Source organism: Halichondria panicea, chromosome 2, assembly GCF_963675165.1.
Source record: "Halichondria panicea chromosome 2, odHalPani1.1, whole genome shotgun sequence".
Classification (NCBI taxonomy): domain Eukaryota; kingdom Metazoa; phylum Porifera; class Demospongiae; order Suberitida; family Halichondriidae; genus Halichondria; species Halichondria panicea.
Window position 1 is genome coordinate 1121087 of NC_087378.1, and position 17139 is coordinate 1138225.

General features: G+C 41.0%; 5 protein-coding genes and 1 long non-coding RNA gene across 7 annotated transcripts; 4 read left to right on the top strand and 2 right to left on the bottom strand.

The window, feature by feature from the left end:
* Positions 1–227: 227 nt before the first annotated feature.
* LOC135331710 (uncharacterized) lies at positions 228–1520 on the top strand. The gene is made up of 2 exons (XR_010393053.1): positions 228–1063; positions 1261–1520. It is a non-coding gene; the product is annotated as an uncharacterized LOC135331710 (long non-coding RNA).
* Positions 1423–5257, bottom strand: LOC135331694 (probable ATP-dependent RNA helicase DDX41). The gene is made up of 14 exons (XM_064526931.1): positions 5172–5257; positions 5023–5109; positions 4817–4970; positions 4188–4533; positions 3871–4024; positions 3690–3753; positions 3561–3633; positions 3226–3470; positions 2865–2986; positions 2608–2704; positions 2378–2527; positions 2242–2313; positions 1855–1965; positions 1423–1674 (listed from the first exon to the last, which is right to left on the bottom strand). The coding sequence occupies exons 1-14, from the start codon at positions 5214–5216 to the stop codon at positions 1538–1540; spliced, it is 1857 nt and encodes a 618-aa protein (XP_064383001.1). The 5' UTR covers positions 5217–5257; the 3' UTR covers positions 1423–1537.
* A 107-nt stretch (positions 5258–5364) lies between these two features.
* LOC135331711 (docking protein 3-like) lies at positions 5365–7469 on the top strand. The gene is made up of 5 exons (XM_064526946.1): positions 5365–5503; positions 5611–5806; positions 5917–6114; positions 6168–6854; positions 6910–7469. The coding sequence occupies exons 1-5, from the start codon at positions 5438–5440 to the stop codon at positions 7335–7337; spliced, it is 1575 nt and encodes a 524-aa protein (XP_064383016.1). The 5' UTR covers positions 5365–5437; the 3' UTR covers positions 7338–7469.
* Positions 7326–9425, bottom strand: LOC135331713 (uncharacterized). The gene is made up of 7 exons (XM_064526947.1): positions 9289–9425; positions 8988–9190; positions 8753–8918; positions 8588–8686; positions 8434–8536; positions 7707–8384; positions 7326–7491 (listed from the first exon to the last, which is right to left on the bottom strand). Exons 1-7 carry the CDS (start codon positions 9368–9370, stop codon positions 7452–7454), a joined length of 1371 nt encoding a protein of 456 aa, XP_064383017.1. The 5' UTR covers positions 9371–9425; the 3' UTR covers positions 7326–7451.
* Positions 9426–9599: 174 nt separating this feature from the next.
* LOC135331715 (uncharacterized) lies at positions 9600–11313 on the top strand. The gene is made up of 5 exons (XM_064526951.1): positions 9600–9758; positions 9814–10450; positions 10512–10591; positions 10705–10922; positions 10986–11313. Exons 1-5 carry the CDS (start codon positions 9658–9660, stop codon positions 11219–11221), a joined length of 1272 nt encoding a protein of 423 aa, XP_064383021.1. The 5' UTR covers positions 9600–9657; the 3' UTR covers positions 11222–11313.
* Positions 11314–11508: 195 nt separating this feature from the next.
* Positions 11509–17120, top strand: LOC135331714 (adhesion G protein-coupled receptor L1-like). Of its 2 annotated transcripts, none has more exons than XM_064526948.1 (22): positions 11509–12150; positions 12207–12581; positions 13142–13245; positions 13301–13974; positions 14028–14201; positions 14248–14398; positions 14457–14579; positions 14632–14683; positions 14737–14869; positions 14970–15016; positions 15063–15207; positions 15262–15365; positions 15428–15530; positions 15642–15804; positions 15892–15973; positions 16030–16096; positions 16164–16255; positions 16311–16437; positions 16492–16533; positions 16580–16672; positions 16727–16784; positions 16877–17120. In XM_064526948.1, the coding sequence occupies exons 1-22, from the start codon at positions 11984–11986 to the stop codon at positions 17041–17043; spliced, it is 3243 nt and encodes a 1080-aa protein (XP_064383018.1). In that variant the 5' UTR covers positions 11509–11983; the 3' UTR covers positions 17044–17120. The 2 variants fall into 2 exon arrangements, with proteins under 2 accessions (XP_064383018.1, XP_064383019.1); XM_064526949.1 differs by having other exon boundaries at positions 15066–15207.
* Positions 17121–17139: the final 19 nt, after the last annotated feature.

Here is a 17139-nt window from a genome sequence, read left to right on the forward strand (position 1 = left end):
CTATGGTACATGGTGGAGGTATCATTTATGTATATAGTAGAGGACACATGTGATGTCACTACTTGTACTCCTCATAGTATGATCTACGGTAGAGGACAGTACTCCTCATTATGGTAGAGGACATTACTCCATAGCATGACCTATGGTAGATGATCTATGGTAGAGAACTCTACTCCTCAGAGCATGTCATAGCATGATCTATGGTATGGTAGAGGACACCACTCCATAGCATGACCTATGGTAGAAGACAGTATTTCTCATAGCAAGCATGATCTATCTGCTAAAAGTAGAGTATATAAAAGTTGATAGGCAGATAGCTAGTACACGTACAATAAAATAGACAAGAGTTCCAAGATGAGATTCTATAACCCTCTTATGATCATTCTGATTGTGCTAGCTACAGAAGCTGCATCACTCAAATTTTCATCCGTTATCTCTTCAATTACTGAAAAGAGAGGCAAACTATTGTCGGGCCACAACTTTCTCGAAGCCCTAGCTGACACTTCTCTCACAGAGCACAAACGAATGTCTTTTTTCCCCTACTTGACACATTTTGCAATGACTTTCTCCGATGTAATGGATTCATGGATTTATTTCGAGGACCCACAAACTGAGCTCGAACAGCGCATCAATACAATGGTTATTGAAGATAATTTTCATTACAACTTCTTTTTAAACGACATGGACACAGTTTCCAGCTATACCATTGACAGATTCGGTTCGTATTCTGCAGTCATGCGTCATCTTTGGGGAGATGAGAGTAAAAGCTTTCAACAACTCTCATACACATGGATTCTGTATGTAAAAAGTTCGATGATCCCATAGTTACTCTGACAACCCTCGAAGCTATGGAGTCTGTATTTGAATTAACTTTTAAATATATTGAAAAAGGTGGCATCAAAAACTATTCGTATTTCGGAGACACACACATGGAACTAGAGTTAAATCACACACAGACAAACTGGTTCAAAGAAGGGTCAGAAGTCAGTCCTTTAGAAGACCTGGATATCACTGCCACTCAGATGAATCAAGCCACAGAAGCTGCCGAGCAAATATTACAAGGGTATGTACGAGCAACAATGCTGTGAAAGCAGATTTCATTTTTGTAGAATAGCAGCCTTTTACAGCATGCATGCATGCATGTAATATTAAGGGTATAAAATGTTCGCGGTACATGCTTAATCAGCAAAAACCGCGAACATTTATACCTTCAAAATATACCCGCTATACGGTAGTCACATAATAGATTTGTTTTCTCAGGTTCAACTCCGTATTTGATGCCATGTACAATCTAATGATGGCTGAAGACAGTATCAAGCCGGAGAAGTACGTGGTAATAGGCCACCCTCCATTAAATGGCTTCCCGGAAGATCATCCCAACAGGAAAAAGTCAGACAAAACTGAACTATATAGCTGTTATAGTTAAATTTTTAGCAAACGCAAACTCTGAATTTGATGCATTTAAGTGTAACATATAATTATACAATCATGTATATATAATTATGTGATTCATTAAAGAGCCTAAAGTTGTTATAAGCTACCAGTCTGCAGCTGAATTAGATAAATAGTCTTTTCTGCCAATACTGCTGGCTGTTTGCTGTTGAATGGCCTCCAGTTTTGGGCACTCTGTGATCCTATGACCCAGCCCACTGCAATAGGCACAGCCCTTGTCATCTGTACACAAACAGAAGAGGTCATACATGTAACGAAGGTTGACAACTGTTAAAACAGGAGGACTATATCGCAAAGCACAATACTGCAAGTACAAGTAGTTAAAGGTATATGTAGTGATTTTAATTTCCTTCCAATTAAAGACAAGTGTCGGTACAACAACAGACAGATAGTGTAACTTACCTCCAAGCTCAAGCATGTCTGAACTGAGTGAGTCCAGCTCCAACAGGAATGGAGGAACCTTTTGTTTGGCTTCCATCAATAGCGCCTTAAGGTCTCGCAGGACAGACTCCTCTGAGCAAACAAAACACTATTAGAAGGTGTACAAAAGCAGAACAATCATACTAAACATTAAAGAAAAACCACCAACTTCTACACAGTGTACAAATCCCATACCCACTGGGGTCTATCTTACATTTGCGGTTGTATATGCATTCCCTCAAGTGCTGGGGTACAAACCCAATAATACACCCTATGTACCTCATCATTGTGACATCACAGTTCTGAATAGATACTAAGGAGGCAGACCTCACAGAGGTCAACAGATACACTGAAAATAACGATACTCACCAACAAGCTTGTTGACAAAAGTAGTGGCTATTCCTGTTTTTCCCGAGCGGCCAGTTCTTCCAATACGATGAACTGAATACAAAGAACATCAGTAACAAAGATAATGTAAGTGCTTGCTTTCATTCACGTCACATACCATAGTTTTCAATATCAGTAGGCATGTCATAGTTAATCACATGCTGTATCTCGGGGAAGTCTAGTCCCTTAGAGGCAATGTCTGTAGCCACCAGCACATCTTTGGATCGTGCCCTGAACTCTTTAATGGCCCACTGTCGCTCCTCTTGGTCTGAAAGAAGTATACTCTGAAAATAAGTACTTTCATTCAGCTTATTCTGGATTTTAACTCTACTATAAAACTTATATTACCTTTGCCTCCGTGAATGCTGACTGCCTCGACACCTTTCAACAGCAGGTACTCGTGGATGTCATCAACTTCTGCTTTCTTCTCAGAAAATACCAGCACCTGCAGGCATAATTACTTATGGTGATGTGAACACGTCAAAATTACAATAAGAAAACTACTACATTTGTATGTTTAAATTAGTGGGATTAGCAAAGTGACATTGTGTGAGGATACACATTTAGAGGCTAAGCTACATGTAGGACCACACCCACGCACTCACTGGGGGTGGTGTCTTTTGCAGACACTCTAGGAGGTAGACGACCTTGGCCTCTTGTTTCACGTACTCCACCTCCTGAATAACGTCCAAGCTGGCAGCTCCCGCCCTCCCCACATTCACCGTCACTGAGCGAGGAGAGTATAACACAATTGTGCATGTACTCACGAGATCACAGACAAACTGTCTCGAAAGTTTAGCAGTATATTAAGGGCTACAAATTACATCTTTCAATTTAGCAAAAAACGCAATCTAAATACATCATCATTAAGGCAGTTAGCAGTGACTAGCAATGTTGACTAGTCGAATTGTTACGTAGCCAATCTATTTTCCAGACTATTGACACCATTGACAATACACGCAATACCTGGCTTCACTAGAGCACTCCTTGCAAAGTTCTGGATCTTCTTAGGCATAGTAGCACTAAAGAGACAAGTCTGCCGTTGAGATTTGAAGTAAGAGAATATTGTTCTAATGTCCTCCTCGAAACCCAGGTCAATCATTCTGTCAGCCTCGTCCAGAACCAAATATCGACATACCTCAAGATTCATGATCTTCTTCTCCAAGAGGCCCATCAGACGTCCTGGTGTGGCTACTACAATGTGCACCCCACTAGTGAAGGGGGAGATACATGTAAGGGAAGTATTAAGCTACAGAAGATAATTTACATGTACATGTAGGTAGATAAGCAATTTTTCGTACCTTCTGATTATTTCAGTCTGGGCCTTCATTGCTATTCCTCCGATACACAGGACAGTCCGAAGTGAGGGGAAGCCTATAAACAAGAGTGAGGTGATGGGCAACTCGGTACAGAGGAACACATGTACACACCTGCTGCTGACAATACTGTGGTGAAATTCTCAATAACCTCATGGGTCTGATTAGCCAGCTCTCGCTAAAAGGAGAAGAACAATCATAAACTAATAAGCTATTCTAGCATGATCTCAAAGATAGAAATTAAGGTACTCATAAAAATTCGAATACAACCACTCCTCTTTATTATGCCACTCACACTGGGGCAGATGATGAGGCCGTAGGGTCCCTCACTCTTCCCAAATGGCATCACCTTCTCCTGCTCCAGACTGAACATGATGATGGGTAGTGTGAACACCAGTGTCTTCCCAGAGCCAGTGAATGCTATGCCTATCATATCTCTCCCTGACAAGCTGGGGGTAACAGAATAGAAAATCAGTTACTGTGTTATTCAAGCTTAACAACAATAATATAGTACAATCCCTACATGACTAAAAATGATCACAATAAATCGAATGTTCAACATGCTCGACAGGGGAAGGATATGCTCATAGCAAAGGCTCATGCCCAACTCACATGGCAGGAATGCCTTGTATCTGTATGGGTGTTGGTTGAGTGATTCCCTTCTTTTTGAGAGCATCGATAATCGGTCGTGGCAACTTCATCTCTGGAAAGGTTTTTACAGGGGGTGGAATATTCTCCCCCTCAGTGAGAATGTGCCATTTATTCCTGATTCTTTCATGTTTGCTCTCTGGGGCCTCTCGAATGTAGCGTGGTGGACGCCATCCCGTTTTGAGTGGCTCCGTGTATACCACCCCCTTGGCTAGCTCCCCTACGCTCATGAGGGCACGAGTCTCTTGAATACTGTGCAGAATCTTTTCTTCCTCTTGTCTCTGCTTGTCCATCTCTGACACTTTGTGAGCTGCATGAAGGCCAATAATTATATCGATCTAAATAAAACTCTCTACAATCATAGTTAAGGCCACAAAATCCTTTCATAACTAAACTGTAATGCTCCAAGGCAGTGGCGCTTTAGATAATGATTATCTATCGTACCCTTGGTGATGATTACATGTCACTGAAAACTTACGCCTTATCCTAACGCCTTATCTTACCCTAACCCTAACCCTAATACTTAAATAAACAGTGTACGTATCACTAATTTCCCCCTAACCATTGAACAGCAAAGATTGTTACACACTTACCCTCTGCCTTCTTCTTGAGCTCACTATGCTGGTCAAGGAGACTCACTTTGGAACGTGTACCGAAGTCATCGTCTTCTGCTGGTTCCTGTACTGTGTCCCCTTCATTGGCTACCACTTGTAGTCGACGATTACGATAACTCAGCAACTTTGACATCTATAAAACACACAGCGAATGATCTACAATTGATTGACAATATTTCACTCACTTCTTGTTTTTTCCTCTCCTTGACAGAAACATACGGTACATAACCATCTTCATCTTCAATGTCAGAGGCTGACCTACTTCTCCTTCTCTGCATGAATGAAGGTCCCAGAATTATTAAACCAACCAAACATGTTTTTATTGTTTGTCTACCTTCGAGGAATTGTCACTGGAAGACTGCGTTGAAGATCTTTTCATCTTGCTGGCTGAAAGTTGTAGTAAGCCACACCCCTTCTTTGTGTGAAAGGGCGTGACTTCAAGATTGAGGTTGTTGTCTCGGTCCCAGGCTGATTAAAAATAGTATGTTAATTGGCTTGGGACCGAGACTAGGTCTGCTTTGCATACAGCCAGCCCCTCCCCCAAAATATTGTAGGAGGTCAACATCACACACAAATTGACTGCTACAAAGCTAGCTAAAGATGTCTCAATCTGCTATCAGGAAGAAAGGCTATCTATTTAAGCTCCCTGTCAAAGGACTGCTCAAAGTAAGCTGTCAAGTTGACCTTGTGGGTAGATTATATTGAGAAATGAACATGGGCTCTGTGTGTCAATTTGAAAAAAGTTGAATTACTAAAATTAATTACTCTTACAGAAATGGAGCAGGAGATGGTTTGTGCTACATGCTACGAGTCACGAGGGAGTCATCAGAATGGAGTACTTTGATAGTGACGCGTGTGAGATAGGCTCTCTGGGGAAAAGGACTATACCTTTGAGGGACTGCAGTGGCATCAAACAATCTGTTGGAAACAAGACACAGCCCTATGTCTTTGAGCTACAAAGCCAAATTGGTAATATTTATCATCTAGTTGCATGAGGCTTCAATACTATAATCCCAACCATATTTTACGTAGTATATACCAAGACTAAAATTATAGCTACATCCACTTATCCCCTATAGGGTATCACCAATTTGCCTGTGATAGTCAGCCTATTCTTGAGGAGTGGGTGGAAAACATTAAAGAAGCTCTTCACGAAGACAAGATGAAACGAAGACAGAGGAAAACTCAATCACTTGTCATCAACCGTGACTATGATACGAGCAGTTTCGCTGACAAAAAAGGACCATCCCACACAAACTACAGTGACATTGCTGAAGGTGAGGGTTAATATACATGTAGGATGGAATACAAACACTTTTCTCTGTTATAGGTACCTACAGAGTCAGGATAGAACAAAACGAAACAGCTAGTAAGATGGCTCTCGAAGGCGAGTATAATCTACTAATAACAACGACCTCACTCTCTATTGTTGGAATAAATTCTGGAGCTGCAATTGCAGTATGGCACTACAAATTCCTCAAGAATTACGGAAAGCAACATGGGCGATTTCACTTTGAAACTGGGAAATCATCACCAACAGGCGAAGGTAATTTCTTGTGCGTAACAACCTGCTCAAAGGAAATTTTCGGAGTGGTGCACCGAAACATTAAAAGGTTACGCGAGGCCAAACAAGGTACTGCATTAGAGAAAAAAGTTGGAGAGCCGGTGGAAAGTCAGCAGAAAATTCAAGACGAAAAAAAAGCTGCTGCTTTAAAGAAACAGAGCTCAACTGATAAAGGACTTCAAGGAAAAAGCAGTGAAAAGAGGTCATCCCGAGAGATTGCTGGACAACCAACAACTGGTCGTTATAGAACCAGCCAAAACCTCGAGGAAGCTGACGCACAAAATCATTACACTCTAGCAGGAGCTACAGACGAGGATTTTGACCCGAGCCATCTCTACACAGCAGTAAACAAAGAAAAGAAGCAGGAGGAAAACTCTCCCCCACCAGAAGCAGGAGGTGATTTCGATCCAAGTCACCTCTATACCACTGTAAACAAGCAGAAAAAACCATCAAGTATGTTAAGAAAATTCATTTGCATAGTTATGAATTGTTTCTTTACTATACACAGGGCCTCCACCAAACCCACCCCAGCCCTACTCAGTAACTGCTCAGGCTACTCGTGACCAGACCGATGATCCATCAGCTGTGAACCTTCCTCCATCCGTAGTTAGTGGAGATACAAATCGACACTCACTAGGGAGTGTCCGGGATTCTCGAGATAGCGCCTTTGTTCAGCTCAACCTTTTAGGCTCATTCGATGAAGAATTAGAGAACGTACAGCCGTCAATGGAAGAAGCTGGGAATCCGACATGGAGCGATTCTTTCAATGTACCCAACAAAACAGAGGATCTGATCAATTTCGATATTGGTCAACTCGACAGTAACTTTATGGGGCAAATTGATGGTGGAACTGGCTTGCCTGAAAGCAACACCCTTAACCAAGAGCAGTTTGACCAGATGTGGGATGATGTATTCTCTACAGTCCCAACTGCCTAGAACCATTACTATAAGAAACTTAAACTTCATAGATAGATATTTATTACGCAAACCAGTATAATTACACTAATTATGATAAATTATTAGCACGTCTTTTTATAATGCAGTCAATGTTTAGTAATGAAATCGAACTTTTTTGGCTCCTCTGGGTAGTCTGTAAGGGGTATAAAGAATTATTATAATTGCATGTTTGGTGTATTGTGTAAAATTTCCCTGTTTTCGTGGGTTAGCAATCCTCCACGAAAATTAGGTCCATGAAAAAATGTCATTTGACCAAAATTAATAGCGCGACATTTATTCAACGAAATACTTTTAATTAAAATTCATAAGTGCCTGGAACATTTTTGCGCTTACGGTATTTATACTTACTCAGAGTCTTGTGCTCCAGCGGACCTGAAATTGGAGATTCCCCGACTCTTTGGCACCTGCTGTGGTTGTAGGATCGAGTTTACCGAAGGCTCTAAGAGACGGGGAACTTTTGAGCCACTTGCTGCTGTGGGCTCTTTGGTGACTGTGCTTTGTTTGGTTGTGGTTGTCGACTGTTGGTTTGAAACTGATGAGCTTGCTCGTTTAAAGTCACGGTTTGAAGTAGTCACAGAAGGCAGCTTGGTAAAGTTAGAAGGAGGTAGCTGTTTCTTTGAAGCACTTTTTTGAACTTTTACTGTTACAGCCTCTTGAAATACTTCATTATCAGAGAATGTGATGTCATCTTCGTCAACTTCCATACCCCACCCTGTAGCACTATCATCATCGCCAACATTTGTCAACTTGTCCATTTCTGTGCCATACGGTTTAGAGTCCATTGCAGAAGTAGGAGGTTCCTCAGAGTTCGGTGCTGGGATGTACCGCAAAGTATAGGGATTATAATGTCCACTGCTACGAGACGAACTTGCTGTTGAATGTTGAGTATCAAATTTCTTGTCAGTCATTCGTTGTTTCATCTGTTTGTGGTAGTATTGGCGTTGGAGCTCATCCTGCTCCTCTGAGAGTTGCTGACATATCATATCTCCGGTAGACCCTTTGCATGATTCAAGTTCTCTCTGAAGTCTGTATGGGAATAACAACATATAAAAAGGTCACAGCTTTCATTTCTCACCGAACAAACTCAGGCTCTTGGCAAAGTGACTGATCCATCGACACTTTCTCCTGATCAAGAGCGAATATCTCCTTCTTTATATCCTCTTCAGCTTTGTTCAATTCTGCAGAGTAGAACATAATACGATAACAAACACAGTCTATAGTGTACATACCAAGCTCATCGCTGACATCAAATAACTTGTTTTCAGTTTCGGACAGCACACATTGATACTTATTGACTTCCTCCTGTTGACATTGGATTTCCACTAACTCTGCGTAAAAAACAACATAAATGGTAAGTTTTTCTAAAAGCAATGGACAGTGCACAGTCTAGTCACCTGCTTCTAGTAGTAAAATCTCATCTTGAAGAAGAGCCTGTTCTTTCTTTAAGTCCTTATCTCTGTGTCTAACTCCAGAGCCCAGCAGGTCATAGTATTGGCTAAATTTTGTCAACTCCTCAATGAATTCAGTCTGCTCCGACTCATATTTCTTTTCAGCTTCAAGCTAAGAAGGAGGATTGAATAATACAGGTGAGTATAAACTTATAATGTACAGTGAAGTGACTTTTCTTACAGCTTTCAGAGAATCAATCCGTTTGGCCTCAAACAAAGTGTCTCTCTGACTTGTTAGGATATCTTTTCTGATCTGAAAGATTTGCATCTCCGCTTCTCCGTCGGCAAGCTTGTTCATCTTCATAGCTAGTTTTCCTCGATTGTGTTGAATATCCTCTCGGACTTGGTGAATGCAAGACTGGCATCTCTCCACCTTATCTCCAACTGCAAAATTTACCATAAAACAACAATTTAACGTACAGGTACTAGATAGATCTAGGTGCGGTCTGAGAAAAGGCCAAGATATTCGGTTCATTTCATACCAAGTCTTAGCTCATCGACTCTTGCTTTGAACTTCTGTTCAGAGTGAAGAATCTGGTTAAATAGCTCATTTAAATCAGTCATCCTACACCCAGCATCAGACCAGAGCAGCAGACAGCAAATTGATAATAGTACATCAGCTGCTAAAGGCGCATGCGCGGATAGGTAATCTCCACACACGCTAAAAATAGAGATTACAGTGACGTAACACCTGCACTGTCACTCGTTACTATTATTCATCTGTTTGTGGGTTATTTGTGGTATGCATAATCATGCAAGTCATTGTAATTACAAGGTGTATAAAAGCATTGATACAAGAGGGCAATTGTATAAGGAAAATTATAACTATTCTATAGATCTATTCAATCAAAATGGATTCTTCTGCATCTCCATTGGAACCTGCAATCAAAATGTCACAGGACGATGAATTACAAGAAGATTTTTCAAGCAAATTGTTGTCAAAAATAAAGAGGTTCGTAAAACACAATACTAAATTGCTTCAATTAAATAATTCTCTCATTTGCTAGTGAGGCAATGTATGAGCTGCGTCGGCTACAACATCAACAACGACCTGTAACGGAATTCTGCAACAAGCAACAACTAGAGGAGTTCTTTTGCAAACGTTTACCCCCTCCTCAACTAGATACAGCTTCTGCCGATGCCAGCAATGCTTCCCTGGTCTCCAATCGAGCAAAGCAACTCACAGCTTCTGCATCCAAGGCAAAAAACTTCATGCCAGAAGGAATTCGTCTTGAGGTTAGAGGTCTCTTTGACCAACGGAGAGTAACAGAAACATTGGAGGGTCCTCTTCGAAATGAGATGGATCGTTTGCTTCAGCAAGGCCTTGAGAGGAGACAAAGAAGGGTTCAAGGTCGCCGCTCACGCTCTGGTGGGAACAGACATCGTGGAGATTCTTCACCTCGCCATGTTAGGCAGAATAGAAGACACATTCGATTCAATATTCCTGAGAATGGCCGGTATCCAATGCCTCAACGAGATCAAAGCCGAATTGTGGATACTTTGATGCAGAGTCCAGCTCTTAATTCCCTCAAACCTGAAGCACGAGAGGAAGTAGTTTCTGAAGTCAGGAATCTTGTTCAGCAGCAGTTGGTCACCTCTGCTTTGTCAGGGGAATTCCGAGGAGTTTTGGAGCTAAATATTCAGGTGAGAAATAACTTTTTTCTTAGTGAGTAATAATATTTAAGTAAACAAATTTTATATACAGCAACAACTCAATCATTCTCAACAAGGGCTCTCTGGTGAGGACGCTGTTCGTTCCTTGCAACGAGGAAGGAGCTCTCCAAGGTAATACTATACACAGTGATATACAGTTAACTAAACTGCATGACCTCTTGACCGGGTCACCATGGCTTGTATCGTTAAGTGTTACTTTAGCTGTGATATTGCTAAAAATACAGGCACAGTGAAGCAGAAAGATCTTCCAACTTGTCGAGAGGTGGTGATATGAGGGAGATTAGGGAGATGAAATCACAGCTGGACGAGCTGAAGCAGTTAATGAAGACAAGCTTTGAGCTCCAGTTAGACATACAGAGGTCCATCCGACAAGAAGTGGCTGCAGCCCTCTCTGCTTTCATTACTTCACAGCCTACTGGTGCTTGTCCTGTGCCCACTCTCAGTAAGTATATTTATAACCTCTTCATAATCATCATTTTAATATAATTATATCCTCGCAATACAGCCGTTCCCAGTGGCCATGCAAGTGTTGTTAAAACCACACCTTCATCTGTCCCTGTTGTGGAGTGTGGGAACTGTGTTATCTGCTCAGACGGTGCAATCGACTCTGTGGTCTACCGATGTGGGCACATGTGTATGTGCATGGCCTGCGGAATAGATCTCAAGTCCAAAGGAATGAAGTGCCCAGTTTGCCGATCTCCCATCACTGATGTGATTCGAGCTTATTCGAGCATGCTATGATTTGAACATTAATTTTTTTCTGTGGATATAATTATATTTGTGTAACTAGATAACTTGTCACAATGTCCCATTCATGGAATTGTTTTGCCTTATATACATAATAATTATATACAAAGAAGGTGGAGCTGGCATGCGCAAGCGCATATAAAATTATGTCAGCATTAGGCCACTCCAAGTGATACTCTGGTTTCTGGTCCACCGCCCGCATCAGATTTTATTCTATCTCATTATTATTTTTTTTTTTTTTTTTTTTTTAAGCCTTTATGGCGAAACGAGTAGGCAAGGTAAGTACAAACGGGTAGACAAACGGGTAGACAGATATAAATCGAAATCTAAGTAAGGTAAAGATATGAAGAACAAACTAGCATAATTATATAGTAAGTTTAGGTATGCCCATCAAGCACAGGTGATAGAGTTGGTGACCTGTGAATGAGCATGGAAGCATTCCCTCGCCAAAGGGCTATGCTGACTCTCCCAAAGAGGTGTTTAATGGTGTATTTCTACTACGCATGCGCAGAATGGTCCATGTGGTACAAAATAGTGTGATAATTATATTCATTTGCAAAATAATGAGATTCATAAGGCGAAATTGATAAATGAGAAAAGCCGCCTGCCTGCATGTAATTAGAAAAACTTCAGGACCAGAAACCAGAGTGTCACTTGGATCGAGTGGCCTTAACTGAAATAACTCGGTTGTATAGCTAGCTAGTTAAAGAGAGTTTGCAGTGTGCAGTCGAGTCAGTAGCCTAAGCTGGCTCTGAAATGGATTTGTCAAGTGCTATTTTCCTAACTGTATTCTTGATTGGACAGGTGCGGAGTGACAGGGAACAAAAAAATTTCTATTGTTGCTCTGAAGTATGTAGCCTAGATTCTGGTGTGTGCGATCCTGTGCTGGATGATTTCTCGAAGGACTCCTCCACAGTTTTAATGTAAGTTTGCATTGCAACTGCACCATGATAACGATTATCATTTCTTGTGTATATAGGAAGCTACGTTTTAAGCTAAAACTTTCAGATATCAATGCAAAGTATATGGACACAGTCAGTCTAAAAATTCGTGAATTTCTAGAGCCTCAAGACATCGCAGATTGGGAAATATTGGCTACATTTTATTCCAATACGTCTACATTTGAGAACCAGTATCCCTTGACTCAAAATGAAATCGAAGTTGAACCAGACTCTGCATCTGTAACAGTATATTTGCCCGGAGAATCCTACGAGCGAGTACAGTTTGGCTGGTTTTTCAGCCATATTTTAAAGCAAAAAACTTTGAGCCCTGAAGAACAAGCAGCTAAAATATCCAGAGTCACCGGATCTATTTCTGACATATCAGTCACAATTCTCAACAAAGGGGGCCTGGAGTGAGTATAAATTATGTACCATTCCCGTACGTTTATATATACATGTCAGTGGCGGATCCAGTGCAGGGCACAAGGGACATGTGCCCCCCTTTTCTGGCTCACAAAGTGGGTGTGGCTTAGAGCAGCAATCAATTATTGCAGATGCAGAATAGCAGACGATCTCTAGTTGTACACTTTTGAAGCTGAAGAGCAAGATTCTGCTATCTTTTGCTACTATGTATGTCATACTGTCATCAATCAATCCGTGATCAGAAAAGTTACACTGATTGGGCTTTAAAAAACTGTTGACCTTTTTTTTAGTAAATATTTTCTTCAAACTACCCCCCTTTTCAAAATTCCTCGATTCGCCCCTGCATGTATGGACAGATTGGATCTCTGTGCTGCATAGCCAAGAATGCAAAACACATCATGGATGTATTAAATTGTGAACTGTGCATCGTGCAATTCACACCCGTTTACATTACAATATGGCTTTAGAAAAGGAATTAATTTAATGGTATCGCATTTCGTTCTTAGAAATGTATAGCTCTAATAAGCTTTGGATAATTGCATGTATGCAGATCAACCCTGTGGGCTTCCACAACACATGGCAATGCTCAAGGGAAGCAAGAACTAACTGGAGCTTCATTCAAATCAAAAGTGCTGGCTATTGTCCCAAACAACGGTATAATTTATTGTCATTAACTAACACGGTGGTAAGTAAGTTTCTTTTTCCATAGGTTATGAAAAGAGGAACCATGACATTGTTAGAAGATCGGGTAAAAATAAGAGAAGTGGATGCAGTACGAGTAATGGAAAGTGTATGTGTAATGGTATCGGTAATCCAAACTGCAATGGCGATGGAACTGACTCCACAACGCCGCCACCTCCAACTACCGTCCCCACAACGCCGCCACCTATAACTACCGTCCCCACAACGCCGCCACCTATAACTACCGTCCCCACAACGCCGCCACCTCCAACTACTGTCCCCACAACGCCACCACCTATAACTACCGTCCCCACAACGCCGCCACCTCCAACTACTGTCCCCATAACGCCACCACCTATAACTACCGTCCCCACAACGCCACCACCTATAACTACCGTCCCCACAACGCCACCACCTATAACTACCGTCTCCACAACGCCGCCACCTCCAACTACTGTCCCCACAACGTCACCACCTATAACTACTGTCCCCACAACGCCGCCACCTCCAACTACTGTCCCCACAACGCCACCACCTATAACTACCGTCCCCACAACGCCACCACCTATAACTACCGTCCCCACAACGCCACCACCTATAACTACCGTCCCCACAACGCCACCACCTATAACTACTGTCCCCACAACATCGCCACCTCCAACTACTGTCCCCAAAATGCCACCTACTGCACGGATTGACTCTGTAATTGTGTTTGTATTTTATACAGTGAAATGTTTATTGTCGTTCCCCTACAGGACGTGTTAGTAGCCAATGAAGTGATGGCATTGGAATCCGAAATTAGAGCATTAGTGAACCAGCTGGACAGCTCCGCAATTGATAGCATACCTGCTATCAAAATGTTGTCAGATACTGTCAGCAATCTGCTGAGTCTTAAAACTAACACATTCATAGTACAGATAGATCAAAAAGTAAGTCTCACGTATCCTTTGATTTATTAATATATATAAAATACAGCAATTTCTGGGAGGAATAGCAAGGCTATTTAATGGTATCAAGCAACTTAAAATTGCAGAGAGATCATCTCCTGCCAGTCAACTACTTCAACTTCTTGACATTGTCACTCTGACACTATTCACTGAAGGCGTCACCAACAGTGGTAACCTCAGTAAGCTTTTTGTGTTATCAGTATTTTGCACACTTGACTGTATGTATGCACTGTACAGGTGTTAATGTAACTACTGTCAATCTGCTTGATGGTATCTCTATAATCCCTGGAGTGGAAGTGAACGGGACATCAATTCAAGTCTCCTCTGATGTTATTGAGCAGGTTACTAATGAGAATTTAGGTAAGTTGCTCCAAGAGCAATTTTTAACAGTAATTTCACCATCTTTATTCAGTGCGGATGTCATCGATTTACTTCTCTGATTTGAGTGAAGTACTTGTGGACAAGTAAGTCATTGCATATATACAAACAATAATTATTATGTTTCACACCACCACAGCGAAACCGCTGAACTACGACAGTCTTCTGTGATATCAACAGCTTTCTTGTGTGGGAGAAGAGTTTGTAACACAACGGCACAGGCTTTGGAATTGGCGAAAATGCCATCAGTTGAGATTGTTTTAAAACACACTGTAAGTAACCTTACAATATTGTGTCAACATTAATTAGCACCTGACCCCATTTCTCTCTTTTCTACATTGAAAGCTTAATTCAATTTTGCTAATTTTATAGACTGAAAGTGAAGAAACAGTTAACTGCTCATTCTGGGAGTTTAGGAAGTAAGTTGAAGTTGTAATGCCTATCGTTTACATCATACATTACCAGTAGTGGGGCTCAAGATCAATTGGATGGTTTCTGGAGTCAAGAAGGGTGCAATAGAGTCGATGAAAAGTCTAACTCGTCTGTAACTGTGTGCCGCTGCAATCATCTGACACATTTTGCGATTCTGCTCAGTCCTAAACCCCCTCAGGTATACATATACAATGCACAAGCTGAGCTTACCGTGTGTATGTCACTTGTATAGGTAAACAATGCTACAGGAATTGCACTTGGTGTCATTGGATACGTTGGTGTCTCAATTTCTATTGTTTGTCTTGCTGCAACTGCTCTGATATTCATCTGCTTTAGGTACGATATTATAATAGTTTGAAACTTCTACTATTCTATTCTTGCCCACTATAATTATATAGGACACTTTGGAGTATGAGAAGCTACATTCACATACAGCTGTGCATTACAATTATCATCTCACAGTTGGTGTTTGTTACTGCAATAGACAAGACAGGTTCTGAGGTATATCTCATGATTGTGTGTTTGTGTCGTAGCACACTAACCTATACAGAACAATTGCTATATTGATTGCAGTTTGGGCACTCTTTGTGTTACTGTATTTTATCCACTCAGGTTGGATGTGCAACAATTGCTGTTGTTCTTCATTATCTGTTTCTGGTTACCTTTATGTGGATGCTAATGGAAGGAGTGATATTGTACATAGTCCTGGTTAAAGTGTTTGTAAAATCAACACACAAGAAATATTACATCCTTGGGTTCACTTTGATCAGCTATGGTAGGTATTCTTGAGAAGCCATTTGTTTATGGAAATAATGTGCTACTCTGACGTGTGTTTTGACGCATAGTGATTCCTTCCTATCAGGGGCACCTCTATTCTATATGGGAACAATTACTTTGCCATTGGGCTTCAGGAGTCCAAGTTGGGACTATGGCTACTCTACAGCGTGAGTTACCAAAGTCCTTCTATTACTACTCAAGTCATTCTTGTCTTTGTACGCAGGTGCTGGTTGCGGTATGATACACACTTCATTTGGGCGATTATTGCTCCAGTCATCGTTATAATAATGGTATGTGTTTACAGAGCCCTGTGTTTGAATTAAATTACGGTCTAATCAGTTATGGTAATGTTTATAGATCAACATTGGCTTCTTTTTAATGGCCATTGCAATCATGCATAAGCACGACATTCGTAACCAAGATCAAAAAGACAAAAAGGCAACCATAAAGTAAGTTTGATCATCGTGTAAATAATTATATATTGTTTGACGTTTATCTGTTCAGGCGATGGCTGAAAGCAGCCGTTACTCTAACTGTTGTCATGGGTCTTACTTGGTTTTTGGGAGTGCTTGTGATTGGAGACAATCTCATAGCTGTGGCTTTTATTTTCACAATATTTGTCGCATTCCAGGTAATGTTTTACTGTGGTATTGACCACATCTTATAATTCTCAATTCCACTACAGGGGGTCATTATCTTTATTGTTCTAGTCCCACTCTCGAAACAGGTACGATAATTATGAGATTGAAATAGTGTATAAGTGTTCTCCTCAGGTTCGGAAAGCTTTCTTTATGTGGAGTCGTGATCGTGTTAATAGCTCATCCTTCCTCAGTTTGCACTTCGGGGACAAGCTGGAAACATGGATGGTGAGATGAACTTTTGTTGCATGCATAATTTGACTGTTTGATTATTCTATGCAGTCTAAATCTAGAGACACTCAAGATCAGCTAGACACAGCAAAGAAGAACGATGTGAATGGTAAGCCACGGCCATGCAGGAGCACAGTGTAAAAGGGATTCAGTTGATTACAATGAAACTGTCAGTATGCTGATGACTATGTTTGCATGCAGGTACTCAATCTCACTATCAACTTGGGACATTCGACAGCAGTGGAAGTGGAAGCAATGTGTTGGAAAATCCAACCTATGATGACAGTACTTGTTCAGCACAAAATGGAGCCCCTGTTGACTGCAAAGATGTGTCACTAAACTTAGAATCCTCATATTATAGAAATTAACTCTAATCAACTCCACATCTCAACTCATGTGTAATGTATGTATATGTATATAATTATAATGTTTGTCTCATGCTAAATCACAGTGTTTTTCATGCA

What these genes read in the sequence shown, in the direction of transcription:
- LOC135331715 (XM_064526951.1), top strand. Translation starts at nt 9,658, where the DNA reads ATGGATTCTTCTGCATCTCCATTGGAACCTGCAATCAAAATGTCACAG. An exon ending in TTGTTGTCAAAAATAAAGAG is followed by an intron (nt 9,759 to 9,813) that starts GTTCGTAAAACA and finishes CTCATTTGCTAG; the next exon opens with TGAGGCAATGTATGAGCTGC. An exon ending in TTTTGGAGCTAAATATTCAG is followed by an intron (nt 10,451 to 10,511) that starts GTGAGAAATAAC and finishes TTTTATATACAG; the next exon opens with CAACAACTCAATCATTCTCA.
- LOC135331714 (XM_064526948.1), top strand. Translation starts at nt 11,984, where the DNA reads ATGGATTTGTCAAGTGCTATTTTCCTAACTGTATTCTTGATTGGACAG. An exon ending in TAGTACAGATAGATCAAAAA is followed by an intron (nt 14,202 to 14,247) that starts GTAAGTCTCACG and finishes TATAAAATACAG; the next exon opens with CAATTTCTGGGAGGAATAGC. An exon ending in GTTCACTTTGATCAGCTATG is followed by an intron (nt 15,805 to 15,891) that starts GTAGGTATTCTT and finishes CCTTCCTATCAG; the next exon opens with GGGCACCTCTATTCTATATG.
- LOC135331713 (XM_064526947.1), bottom strand. Translation starts at nt 9,370, where the DNA reads ATGACTGATTTAAATGAGCTATTTAACCAGATTCTTCACTCTGAACAG. An exon ending in GGATTGATTCTCTGAAAGCT is followed by an intron (nt 8,919 to 8,987) that starts GTAAGAAAAGTC and finishes CCTCCTTCTTAG; the next exon opens with CTTGAAGCTGAAAAGAAATA. An exon ending in GCTGGAGCACAAGACTCTGA is followed by an intron (nt 7,492 to 7,706) that starts GTAAGTATAAAT and finishes TACCCCTTACAG; the next exon opens with ACTACCCAGAGGAGCCAAAA.
- LOC135331711 (XM_064526946.1), top strand. Translation starts at nt 5,438, where the DNA reads ATGTCTCAATCTGCTATCAGGAAGAAAGGCTATCTATTTAAGCTCCCT. An exon ending in TGAGCTACAAAGCCAAATTG is followed by an intron (nt 5,807 to 5,916) that starts GTAATATTTATC and finishes TATCCCCTATAG; the next exon opens with GGTATCACCAATTTGCCTGT. An exon ending in CAAGCAGAAAAAACCATCAA is followed by an intron (nt 6,855 to 6,909) that starts GTATGTTAAGAA and finishes TACTATACACAG; the next exon opens with GGCCTCCACCAAACCCACCC.
- LOC135331694 (XM_064526931.1), bottom strand. Translation starts at nt 5,216, where the DNA reads ATGAAAAGATCTTCAACGCAGTCTTCCAGTGACAATTCCTCGAAG. An exon ending in TACTGATATTGAAAACTATG is followed by an intron (nt 2,314 to 2,377) that starts GTATGTGACGTG and finishes CTTTGTATTCAG; the next exon opens with TTCATCGTATTGGAAGAACT. An exon ending in AGACATGCTTGAGCTTGGAG is followed by an intron (nt 1,675 to 1,854) that starts GTAAGTTACACT and finishes GTTTGTGTACAG; the next exon opens with ATGACAAGGGCTGTGCCTAT.